This window comes from Gavia stellata, chromosome 5, assembly GCF_030936135.1.
Source record: "Gavia stellata isolate bGavSte3 chromosome 5, bGavSte3.hap2, whole genome shotgun sequence".
In the NCBI taxonomy this organism is placed as follows: domain Eukaryota; kingdom Metazoa; phylum Chordata; class Aves; order Gaviiformes; family Gaviidae; genus Gavia; species Gavia stellata.
This window is the reverse complement of record NC_082598.1, coordinates 12,624,326-12,637,762: the sequence shown is the minus strand read 5'-3', so window position 1 is coordinate 12,637,762 and position 13,437 is coordinate 12,624,326. Positions and strand designations below refer to the sequence as shown.

Below are 13,437 nucleotides of genomic sequence, written 5' to 3'. Positions count from 1 at the left end.
GATAATGGGAGTTGGAATAGGAGAATTTTCCATCTTAAGAGTCAAGGATGGATACTGGCATATTTACAGTGCATCTGTGGCTGTTTTAGCACAGGTGGGTCCAAAATCTCTCACTCAGACTTGGACAGGTAACTCATATAGATTTTGCTGCCATTATCCATGTGAACAAAAGGAGAAAAAATTGGCCTAAACCAAGCCCTAATCTAACTGGCTAATTATGGCTACAGCTCTTGGTAAAGATATGAAAGCCAGTGAAATAAAAACTAGACTCGACATAACTTCTTGTGAGGATTCACAAAGCATTTCTCGCTACCCTGTTGTTCATGTGGAGCATTGTTTATTTGGCATTGCAGGGCCAAAGTCTACCCTAATTTATGACCATGCAGTTCCATGGATTTTGTCAGTTCAGCTCTGTGTTACGGAAAAGGTGTTCACCGACGGTGAATTTGAAACGTAGCTGCAGGCTAAAATCAGTCATCATCTCGCTGCATCCGTACACATAGGTGACGGGCTGATTTTCACCTGTAATTCTTATTCCCATGGTTAGCAAGAGAGTATTTTGGATAGATGTAAGCTAATTACAACCAAGGTAGAACTTAGTGTTTGAACTACTTGGAACTGCTTTTCCAGTATATGATCAGCAAATGCTTAACATTGTGTTTCCAACTGGATTTCTGACAAAGGGGACATTTCAATCGTGTAAAGGCTCTTAGCGGTCATCAGTATGCTATAGTCCATACCTTTAACATACATGACTACACAGTCCTCTCCTTTTGCCTTTGCACATTCCAGTATTCGTGAAAGCAGTACATGTCTTTTCCTAATTTTGTTTCAGGAGACCTTGACTTTGAGCAGGTTTCTTTGTATACAGTATCAGGGCTCAAGGGAAGAATGAAATTAATCCATAACTGGTGCATTGTCATAAATGGGGAAAAGTGTTATTTGTATATTTTTGTAAATATGTAACATTTAATGGCAGTTTTGTAGTGACGTGCTGGTTTTGAGAAAAAAAAATCAAATATATGTTTGAATATGCTTAACGTAACACTTAACTGTGATTCAATTGCACAATTAATAGCTTAAGCAAAAGTCTTGTGCAATATGTAGTGCACACACATAACCAAGTATCTGTTAGTGATCCACAACCAAGTTTTTGGCAACTTTGGATGATGGTGATGAACTGTGCAGTACAGTTTATCACGGTCTCTTTCAGCTTCCAAACATGTAGCAGGCAGACTACTGTATACGTACCTGTGTACTCCACTGCATCCAAAGGTATGCATTTGTCCTGAGAACCTGCACTACAGGTTTTTCTTTAATAAAATTTGATTCTAAACTATTGTTTGCTTCGTTTTTCTTGTGAAGTATTTAATGGGATTTGTGGAGGGGAAATGGTTTAACCAGTCCCCAGAGTTTGTGTGTGTTTTGATTTGTCAGTAATCGCCAGCGAACTCCTCAACTTCAGCAGCACTGAACAGAACAGCTGAAGCAAAACTTCATCCTCCTCCACTTCAGCTACTCCACTTCACCCTCCTATGCTGCCGCTCAACTCCCCTCCGAGGGAAAAAGGGAAACCTTTTTCCCTCGAGTGGAGTTGCTGCAGTATAATTGGTGGAGGGTGACACTGTGTGGTGAGACTAAAGCCATGCAACTGCAGTAGAAGAAAAAGAAATGTTCTCCTAGACCTCTGCTGAATCAAAGGCTGAATATTTCTGTCTAGCTAAAGAATTAAAGAATTCAGCAGGTTTTAACCTTGATCTCCCTGTAAGAAACCAGCCATAAACAGAAAAAAACTATGTGTGTTCTTCTGCCCTTCCCGTGTCTTTGTTCCAATCTCTTCCATTTTCTTTTTCTTCCTCACACAGTACTTGCTCCTGATTTATTCTTTTTTTCTTTATTAACTGTCTTGTCTTTCCTGTATCCCACCCTCTTCCTGAAGAGCTGTCAGTGCTGTGTAGAAGCTGCATCCTCCTTGCAAAATTGAGGGTTGTGTATGTGTATGTTCAATGTGAAGTCTTACTAAACCTCATATTGGAACAAAGCACAACATAAACTATTATCTACCAATTTTTAATTAGCCATAGAAATTTTATAGACTACAAAGAAGTTTTAATGGGACAACAAAGGGATTATTTATTCATGGAGTGAGTGTATTTTGAGAATCAGAAGATGAGCAACTAGAAGGAACAATTTCCAAAATATAAGTTTAAACTTCATTTTTTCAGTCTGCCCTAGTACAGCACTTTCTCGTAGCCACTGCTGAAAGACTTAGCGGCCAGAGGAACCCCACGGTACGGGCTATGTGATCCTACCCTGTGGCACATCATGCTAAATGTGAGGCTGGGTTCAGAAATTAAGCTTGAGGCTTTCCCTACTTGCGAAACTCAGCTAGAAAACATTTTGATGGTTGTCATTTTAGGTTCTCTAATCCTATATTGTGGCTAGTTGAGACTTTTAAACTGCAATTTATTACTAAAAAAGCCTCCTGTTGAATCTCAAGTGGCTACATTGCATTTTCCAAATTTAGTGCTCTGATATAAATAAAAGCAAAACGAAAAGAAACCCTAAAGTCTCTTACTTTTAATGATATTCCAATCGCTCCTTCAGAGGAAAGCTCCTGAGTTGGAAGGGCAGGAGTGAGAACAAGACACGGACAAGCTGTTCCCATAAATGAGACACGAAATGAAACGTGCTAATATTTAACCTGAAGGGCTACTTTACTTCAGAAACCAATTTCCATGGAAAAAAGAATAAGATAATCACTTCACTTCTGTTTCCTTTGCCATCCTCATCAAAGCTATATTAATTGCTATGCTATTTTGAAGCCTAACTGGTTTCAACATCATCATAAATTATGTCTCTGGAATAAAATTTCTGAGTCATAAACACCAGCCAATATTTTTTTCCTGTTTTCCATTAAGACTGATTTCTTTTCCATTTTTTTCCTTTTGTGATTTATGCTTTAAAGATGCTTTGCTTTCATATGAATCCAGCTGCTGTGGTAAAAATGTTACTGTACTCTGACCCTCATGTTTTCAAAAGCTAAAGCAAAATGCTACAAATGCTGCTCAGTGTATTTTTAACTTGATAAAAGGATCCGTTCTCACCATTATAGCATCATACCACAAGCTGACCTCCAAACAAATCAGAAGCAGCAGCACATCCTAAAAAAAACAGGTTAAAAAAGTAGTAATTCCAAAAAATAATTCCGTGACAGCAATTATCAGTCTATTTAAAAATTAATAATGAAACCAGGAATGAAGCTTTTCACTGAAATTCAACTCAGGACTGTGTAGCTATAATTCTACTGAGTTATGATTCGACAAAATCTAATAGGAAAATAATTTCCCTGTCATCACGACAGATTATTGAAGAGGAATATCCTTGGTGTAATTTAATTATTTCAGTTATCTAATATATTGTGAAGGAATGCCATTGCATTGTCTTGATCTTAAGACAGATGCTTGCTTTAAAAATCGAATTGAAAAGAAAATGATACATTATTTTACAGGAGAGAATGCTTTTGTAACTGCTGGTGGGAAAAATTAAATAGTCTTTTATGAAAGAAACCAGCTTCATTTATCCGTAGCAATATGGCAGGGGAACCGGGGGAAGCACATGAGGACACTTACCCAGTACGTGCTTCCATCCACCGTGGAGTTGGACCTTTCTGCTTCGGAGCTGGTAGCTCTGTGCTTAATAGCCTTAAGTAACTCTTTTCTGCCATGAATTTTCTTTATTGTTTATGGACCTGTATAAGCTTTTAGCATCCATGAAATTCAGTGGCAACAAGTTCCATAGCTGAATTAGGCAGTCAGTGAAAGTACCTCCGTGTAGTTGTTTTGAACCTGCCTCATCTATTTTGATACCCTCAGAGTTTGTACCATTAGTGACAGGGACTATTTCATTCCCATGTCACATTCTGCTGCTGGTTTTTATAACCTTTTAACATATTCTTTCCCCTCCTCAAGAGGTTTTTTTCACACTGAAAAACCCTTATCTTTGTTTTCCCTTTGAATTTAATTGTAAAATCAGTATTATTTTTCCCTGTATGGAGAGGTTTCTGTATTTTTGGATCTCTTTCTTGCTCTTGTACCATCACCCGTATGAATTTATCTATTTATGACATTCAGTGCCTGGATTTTGGACCATGTTCTATAGGTCCTAAAGCAGACGATGGAGGTATCAGAGATGGTAGGCGGGTGTCCTTCTTCTACCACTTCTTTGTACAAGTTCTTGTGCATAGCAGTTGTTTTAGTGTGAGCTCTACCAATGGAGGCATTTGGTGCCCTGGATGACAGGTATTATTACAACCCAGGACGCTTTGTTGCTGAGAGCGTACGCGGTGATGTTACCTGTGGCTTGGTCAGGCAGGGTCTAGAGCTATTTACTGCATTTTACATCACAGGGTATTTGCTACAGGTTGTTTTTTGCTTTAGGTTTTTTGTTGCCTTTTTTTCAATTATTGTTACTATGCAGTACATGGATATTTTCTTGGACCTCACTATTAAAACTCCATGATCATCTTTAGCTGTAGTCAGAGCTATTTTGGTGCTCGTAATTGTCTAGATTGGTTTTTTGGAATTTTTTTCTTCTTTTCTTACCACAGACAGTTCTTTCTACATTTATCTACATTGAATTTCTCCTGACATTTTAAACAGTGGTGAAGTTGTGAAAGGTATTTCTGGAAATCCTTGTACTTGGCTTACTATCCTGAATAAATCAGTAACAGCGGATTTTTCGTCTCTTTTTTTTCCCAATTATTCTGGTATGCACAAGGCTCAGACCCCAGCCATGTGGGATGCTAAGGCCACTGGAAATAGCGAATTTATGCCCTTTTTTTTGTTTGCTTACCAACCAGTTGTTATCCTATTGTCCTTTCCTTTTCTCTGGTAGCTACTTAAGCCTCTTTGGTGACGGACCTCGTCAAAAGTGTGTTGAAGAAATCCAAGCAGAATGTGTTCTTTTCCTGGATGCTCATTAACAGCCTCACAGACCTCTTTGCACTTCATGAGCAATGACACCCCAGTATAAAACCTGCGTTGACTCTACCCCAGTACAGTAATTTGTCAGTCTGTTCACTAATTCTTCACTTGATTATAGAATCTGTCAATTTGCCCAGTACTGCGTTTCCTGATTTTTTCCCTCTCCATTCAAAAAATGGTGTCACACTTGGCATCGTTCATTCTCTACCAAGGAGCCCTTCTTTATAAAGCCCTGTGCTTAAGTACTGTAATGAGGGGTCTGATGATGCTCAACTTATGCACAAATTTAAAACCCAAATAAACAAATAAAAAAAAATACAAAAAAGAAGAACTTAACATTAAAGCACTGCAATGCTTACAATGTGGGTGCTCACCAGCAAGAATAAACCACAATGGAGTAATTTAGGTGTTGGTGGGGTCTTTCATATTGAATGCCTTTGGGATGCAACTGGGTAGACCAAATATTAAATGTAGTCTACAGAAAAACACTAAGATCCTCTTTAAGGCTTTTTTAGGCCATAAGCCTGAGTAACTTAAGGTATTCATTTTCTAATTTTGGCATATATACTATTATACTATAATAATAGTATATATTATATAGTACAACTATTCTAAATGTATATTTTTTTATATAACATATGTTTATACAACTTGTCCTATATATATCTTTTCTACGGACATTCTTTCTTTCTCTAGAGAAATACTAATAATTTGCTTTGCCTTTGAAGGCTTTTTAATTGACAAAAGGCAGTGAAGGGTTATAAGCTTTGACTGAGTGGACAAAACGCTGTGTCTACTTGAGAGACAATTTATACTAGTAATACCACCATGACATGTTTTACATACACTGACCACCTTTTTCTCCTGAGGTCAAGGAGGCTGTGAGTACAGAAAGGAAACCAATTAGACTACTTTATAATACTGCTTCCCTGAGCTTGGTAAAATGAAATGTATTTTCTATTTAAGCATGACATTTGGTAATAATTTTAGTGTAATGGGAGCAAGAACTAAATCTAGGAAAAGCAACAAGGAGTAATTATGGCTTATCAGTTCTCAATCTAATCTGTCAGTCATCTGTAAGGAATTGCTATATTCCTAGTTAAGTAGCCTGATAATTAGCTCAGTTTGAGCCACTTTAATTTCTTAGGGGTAATTTTTAATGTTTTACAGTTTTTACATAATTTATTAATAGGGTTGAAATCTAAGCAAACTGATGCAGTAACACTCAATAAGCAGTAACTTCTGCTATGAGCTCTGAATACACTGAACTTCCATTTTCCATTGCTGGACTATCCCTTAGATAGATTGCATTCCAGTTGCAGAAGGTCATCAAACAGTTAAATGGGGACAGAACTGACACCAAAAAAATACCAATTCTAAGCTGTCCAAGCATTTTTTAACAAACTGGCACGGGAGAATGGTACTTGGTGGAGGGGGACTATTGTGGGTGTCCTGCTAAGGTGCCACCTACTTATTATACTGACAAATACCAAGAAACAACAATGCAAATACTTCTTTTTCGACAGGTAACTTTATTAATAATGGTCTTGGATCTGTCGCACCTACCAGGTGCCAGTCTTTTTTCACACTCTGCAAGACTTTCTGAAGAATAAACTAGAAAGGCATAAAGTTAGTTGAAGCTACTAAGACACACATTTGAAGGTGGATCTATTTTGGACTTTTTTTTTTTAACATGAATGTGTGTCAACAAACTTAAATACATTGAGAAAAACAGTAGAAAGACTGTATTTACAGTCAATTATAATGGGCACTGCCAACATATCCAATAACAAAAATAAAACAAAAACTTTTTTCATGTTTCTTTCATGCTTTTTTTCACAGAGATTTTTAAATATGATTTTGCTTTTTAAAAAATACAATAAGGAAATAATTACATTCTTAATATGAGAACATTATCTTACAACATACAGCCTGGGCCAATTAATTTGAAAGTGTGTTTAACAAAAATTGATACTAAATTAAGTATTCTCCATTTGAAAAATCAAATTGCTACAATCATCTCATTAAAAAAACACCTTTGATCCCCCAAAGTTATGATCTGTTTTTTTTAAAAAAAGCATCACCCATAAAAAAACAATAAAAAAAGCACCTGGTACAGTAACAGGAGTTTGTTGAGGAAGCACAAGTGTAACATTTTCTTAAAAGACATAGAAATGCAATGGTTTAAAATACAAGAGTTTTCCTTTAAAACAAAAGTCATGCTGCTCTATTGCTGACTTTGCCTGGTGATCCTGAAATCTAAAAATGGTGAAAATACACGCTCTGTCGCTTTATAAAAAATTGTACAGCAATAGTACTATTCAAGAAAACAGAGTACATTTCACAGCACCGAATGTGGTCTATAGAGAGGCTATTTCATGAGGTTGGTTGTTTTCCTCCTTTCAAAACTTTGGCCACTATATAGAATAGACATGGCACTAATGCAAAGTGTGATGGTACCAATGTACTTAGACATTAGAGACATACAATTACAGTACGTGCTGGGTTGGGGGCGGTGGCGGCTTTATGGAGCCTTTGCTGGAGGAAGGGCGAAAGATGCTTAGTTTTGCCGACAGCCCCTGCTGCAGCGGGCGCTACAGGTGCCGAGGGCACTATAGGTGCCGAGGGCGCTATAGGTGCCAAGCGCAATTGGTGTCTACGGCAGAGCAGAAGACTTTGACACCAGGGCTGGGGTTGTGTGCATGGCCCCAGCACCACACAGTTTCTGTTTGCTTGAACAGAAGTTTGCACACTTCTATCTCAGGCATGGATTAAAATCTGTCCTTGCCAAGGATTTTTGTTTTTTTCCCCATGGGATATAAGGGTGGAAGATACAATGCCAATATTGGGTAAAAAAGACAAGTGATTTGGCTTTTGACTACTCTGCGTTACTTGATGTGGGACCACTTCTTAATGGCAAGTGATACATCATTGCAAATGTTGACTAGAAGCCTAATTTGCATCATAAATATGTACAGATATAAATTAAATATTTATTGAAATATACAAATAAATAACGTAATTTGAAATAAAAAGCCTAAATGAACTTACTTTTTGCTTCAAATTTGCTTCTGCTCATATTTATGGGAACTTGATACTGTTTAGTCCATAGTCATACCGCATAGAATGTGCCCTCCACTTACAGAGTTAGTAAGTAAGCAGCTGACATAAATAACATAAAAAATTCCTGGTTTCAGTGAAAAACCACACTGACACTTGTTCCCCTAGGGTATCTGCATTCCTGCGGCACTTTCTACAAAGCATAGTCCCAAGAAGCAAAGAGCCTTTTCTCATTTTGGGCCCCATTTTTACCCGGCTGAGGTCAATGGGATCTCTGGCACTAATTGCATTTGGGAAAAGGACCTGTGTCTTATCAGCCATCAGGTCTTTCAGATAGCTCTGTGCCTTCAAATCCCACCAGCTCCTGCAGGAAGTCCTCTGGCATCCAGCTCAGCTGGGAATCTCAGTGTACCCTTCAAGAGTTACACACACCTATTCCTAAAGTTAAGAGACAAACTATAGGCTGGGCCATAAAGGGATGTGATCCTTGATATCTGCTGTGGTGCCAACTTCTGTGGTTAAGACTTCTGCAAGTCTTAACTAATTATCAAGACTCCAGCCATAACATCTGTGATTATCTCAAAGTATGAGTACTATTTTAATTTTTTTAATTAAAGTGATTTTCTAGTCCTCACAGCTGAGGAAAAAAATTAATCATCTGGAGAATGTGATTGAAGGCTCTCCAAAGGCTTAAAAAAAACCACAGAGAAAAAAATTAAAAGAACCCAACTCGTTATAAGGTTTCTTTCCCTCTGTCTCTTCTGATTTTTTAAAGCCAATCTTGAGATTTTGAAGGACTTTAGTTGGCAATTTACTGCATGTAAGTTCTCAGGAGCGACATGGATGGAGCCAAAGAAGAACAGATTTCTATGATTTTACAGACTAAAATGCAAGACAGTTTCCTAGTAAACAGAAATGGACTCCTGTCTGAGAAAATCCCCAATTCTCTGTAGAATTATTTATAAAAGAGTCTGGAAACTATCATCTTTTCAGTCCATCTTCCTCAAAATAATAGCTGAGGTCTGAAAAGATGAAGAAAACTAAATACAGCAGTGTTCTATAACTCAAGTTTAACAATACTATATTATAAAAAAACAAAACAAGACTGACTGCATAAGCTATTCTGAGTTGCCATTATCTGTTGAGGGTTAATTTAAGTTACGTTTCCTTTTTCTTTTTCTGAAAGTATAGAAAAGAAGCAGTATCTAAAAATACCTTTTGCCTTTAAAAAAATCAGGAACAAATAATAGTTCAACAACATGACCTTTGAAAACGACTGGTGCTTCAGAATACTAATAAAGAGAACATACTAAAATGCTTTTTTTTTTCCCGAAGTATGGCAGCTTTTTATCTCCCAATGACAAAAGCATCTGTCTAAACAGTATCCAAAAAACGCTTCACAGCTGAGTCATGTCATCCCACGGTCTCGCACCAGCGTAGAGGACAGTGGCACTGAAGAGCTCCTGCCTTCCCGGCCAAGCAAGCCATACCATTTCTGTGAATACATTTCTTCAGTTTTCTTTTGCCATGTGAACTGCTAACAGCAAGGCGACTGCTAATGAGCAAGATTTCACTCAGCCACCTCTGTGGCAGACCTAGTAAAGTCAGATTAAACCTGTAAGAGTACTTCTTATCCATAATGATTTCACATCAGTCTTAATGCACCAGTCTTCAGTGGTGTTCAGGCCATCTGATGTGGTGTTATTAACGTTGCTGGTCTATGCTGTTTCAGCAAAGTAAACTTTCAACTGCGACTTTATGCTCCTTTTTCCTTACTATGGTGGGTTTGGTTTTTTTTTTGTTTTCTTTACCAGTGAATTTGGAAATAAAGAGTTGCAGCTAATAAAAAGGGGCACACATACTTACACAGCAATACAGTAGAGGGAATACAGGCAAATTAGCGCCAAGCTACCATTAACTTAACAGAATTATAAAACCTCTTATGTTGTATCGCCTGATACCACCTTTCAGATGAGTCTTTTGCAGCCTATGTCTTGGTCCATAACAGGTAAGGCCTTTATGGAAAGTGAGTGGTTTTGCTATATTTATGTTCCATTTTTCATCTCCCATTCCTGGAAAGGGTGGGGAAAAAAAAAGATATGGAAAATGTTAGAGAAATCAGGATATTTCACTGATGTCATCAGATCTGCTAAGCCAAAGGCAGCTGAGGTCAGTAACAGTTTTTCCATTAACTTCACTGGATCCAGCCTTCTGCCCACAAATTAGTTAGGGAATGCTAACAAGTATGCCCTGATAGCATCTGTGTGCAGCTTGCACCCCTCCGCAACTATATACAGCAACATTTTCTCTAGTGCAGTGCAAATAAGCCATGTTTATTTTCTGCAAACGGTACTTACGGAGCAAATTCGCACACCGCAGTTGTGTTGGGGTCTAAAGCACTCAGCTGGAGCTGAGTAAGATAGAGGCTGATTTAGCATATAGGGCTTTCTAACTTACTTGCATGAGACAGCAGGAAGCCCTCAATATCTCTCATAGCTGACACCAAGTGATTGCTTTACTACTCTTCAATTTATTATAAAACTCATGGTAGACACACGTTTCTATGGCTAAAAAGGGCAACTTACTGAGGCAGAGAGACTTACAAGCAGAGTGAAGAAATACAAGTTGGTTTACATTGCATTTGTTTCCCATATACATAATCTAAAAGTTGAACTATTGCTCGGCAAGTTAATCACTTTGCCTTTCTGTGCCTCAGTTTCCCCACCTGTTAACTGAGGACAGTGACACCTACCATCCACAGCAAAGCACATAATCTCTACAGGTTTCATACATATGTCTCAGAGGAAGGTATTGCTATTTCTTCTGCCACATAAGTGAAAATCGTGAGATAGCTATAGCTAAACACCCAGTTCAGTCGAACTTGTGGCTATTGAGTGATACCTACAGTATTTGCTAATGGTACATAGGAGCAGAAGAGCTGGAGAGGGATGAGCTCAGCCTAGGACATCTATACTGCACCCACTCCCTGAATCACACCCTTACAGCGATCAGAAAATAATGAAGATACGAAGGAGTTGGCCTCTCACTGAAGTGATCCCCGTGGAGCAGCTGCCCAGCTGTTCCTAGCCAGGCACTGGGGTCTACAGATTCCTCTCCCACCCATCCACAATGCAGAGATACTCTGCAGGCAGCCTGCTGACTTGGCTCCCAATCTGAATTCCTGAATTTAACACTCATTCCATAACATTTAAGAGCTCTGACTGAAACCTGTTACTTAGCCATGTAAATATCTTTTTCTGCTGCTGAAAGCAGTAATAGCATTAGCTTGGCTGAACAGCTGCATGACCATGACACCTCTTCAACCATTGTAAAGCAACAATAAGGTCACAGTTGGTGGCTGCTTTAGCAATATAAGAAAAAAAATATTGGTTTTAAAGCAGGTAGGTTTTTTTTTTTTTAATCTTGTGGTTTGGTTTTTTCTTTTCCTTCATTTAAATGATACTTTTATTAAAATAAAATATATTTTAAATATTTAGTTTTGCACTTCAGATTATGGTAAATGTAAACTTAAAACACAGTATTGGTAAAAACTAAATTACTTTAAAAAATAGATATTAAATGTATATTCGCTATGTATATGCTGCCAAAGCTCTAAAGGAAGTCGTTGGCTAAGCAACTGGGAGGAGAATTTTTCTATGATGTGTTAAATAAGCCTTGAAAGCAGTAGCTTCTTTTGCAGGTGCAGAAGGAACTTTTTCTTTGTTTCCATTTCTCCAGCAGGTTCTCACCAATGAAAGAGTGTTTAAGTCAACACTGAGAGCCTGACTGGGAGCTGGGACACTGGGAGAGCTCCTTTTCTTCTCCAGTCCCTGAACATAAGCAAAATGTAAGCTGCTGACATTCACCAGTCCACCAGTTTTGAAAACAGATCAGAAATACTCATTGCAGTTTCTTTGCTACACATAACAACTTGGTTTTAGAAATTAATTTGAAATGTGAAGTATTTAAATAATAATTGTTTTTCTTGTACAGCAAGGATATTTGAAGTATTTTACTTCTCTAAGAATATTGTTTTCCACGTTTAATACAGTCTCCATTTCCAGCCAAGCAGAGATTAACAAAATTGCAGTTAAAATGCCTTCTGACTTCTTAAAAATATGCATTATGACTTTCTGAAAAAAATTAAAAGCATACCTTACAAGCAGAGAAGTTAAAAAATCCCAATATATGTATGCATATATGTGTACATGTGCAGTGTATGTCCTAAACAGTCAATCCCCAAATTGCTGCTAGTTCTTAGACTTAACACTAGATCTGTCCTCTGGTGTCTCTATTTCCCTCTCACGTCAGCGCATCTGAGAGGAGAGGAGATTTTGGTGGAGCAGCTTCCAAACCTGCTGTCTCAGGCGGCTTGCCTCCCCCCCGGGGCATCGCTGTGCCACACAGCTCTGGCAGAGCCGGCTGCACGCCCTGGCAGAGAGCGGCGCAGTGCCATGAGCTCAGACGGTGACACGAGGGTGGCTGCAAACACAAGGCTGGCTGGTGACAGACTCGGCATCCTTCATGCAAGGAAAGAGCAAGAAGGGCGGCATTCAGTGCGTTCAAATATGTATCGCTGGAAAAAAATAAAACTACATTTTAAACGCTTATACAACTCCCTCATAACATTGGGAGATTTGCCAGCTGCTGAAAATGCAAGCATTAGCATGGACGTGAAACCTGTTTCACGCCCACGTTACACTGACATCCATGCGTGGAGAGCCAAGCCAGTTCTGCTCTGGGATACTCACGTGTGACGCCCTTTCTTTAGCCACATCTCTAAGGCCTGGGCTCACGCATAACTGCAAAAGGCCAAGAGAATTAAGAGCCAGGTTCCACCCTCGCACACGTGCAGTTAACTCCCCCGGAAAGCGGGGTGTGCTGCAGATGCATACCTGATGGCAGACTTTGGCTGCAGCTCCTTGCAAATGGGCTGAGTACAGCTTGGGTTGCACTACCTAATTCAGCAAAATTTCACTCAATAGTTGGTGCATGAGGTTTTAGGAAAAAGCTGTTAAAGCTGAATTGGATATGCTGAGTTGTTTTTCCCAGGATGGGAAATATGCTTAGTAGCTCCATATCCCTTCCGATTAGCCTAATCTTAAATCCAAGATTCCTCTACAGAAGAGCTTGACCAACCTATCGTGCTATCCAAAGCACAGCAATATCAAACAACACAGCGGGGTTTTTCCTGTACGGTATATGCTGAGCATAAAAAATGTGCTACAGCTGGAAGGTATTCTTTACACCAAAAATGTTTAGGTTTTTATAGTGCTTTGGTTTCTCCAGCTCTAAAGATTAAATGGCTGGCTTTAATGTGCCTGTCCAGAGCGTAGCACAAATCCACGCTCCCCTTCGTAAGGGGAACTGCTAGAGCACATTCCCCTGAGTA

At 38.7% G+C, this 13,437-nt stretch overlaps 1 protein-coding gene across 2 annotated transcripts in view; it reads right to left on the bottom strand.

Moving 5' to 3' along the window:
* Window positions 1-6,516: 6,516 nt before the first annotated feature.
* Window positions 6,517-13,437, bottom strand: part of AFAP1 (actin filament associated protein 1) — a 65,418-nt gene continuing 58,497 nt past the window's right edge. For both annotated transcript variants that reach the window (XM_059817769.1, XM_059817770.1), the window contains one exon: window positions 6,517-10,117. In XM_059817769.1, coding sequence (XP_059673752.1) covers window positions 10,091-10,117 — 27 coding nt within the window. In that variant the 3' untranslated portion in view covers window positions 6,517-10,090. The remainder of the gene's footprint in view (window positions 10,118-13,437) is intronic.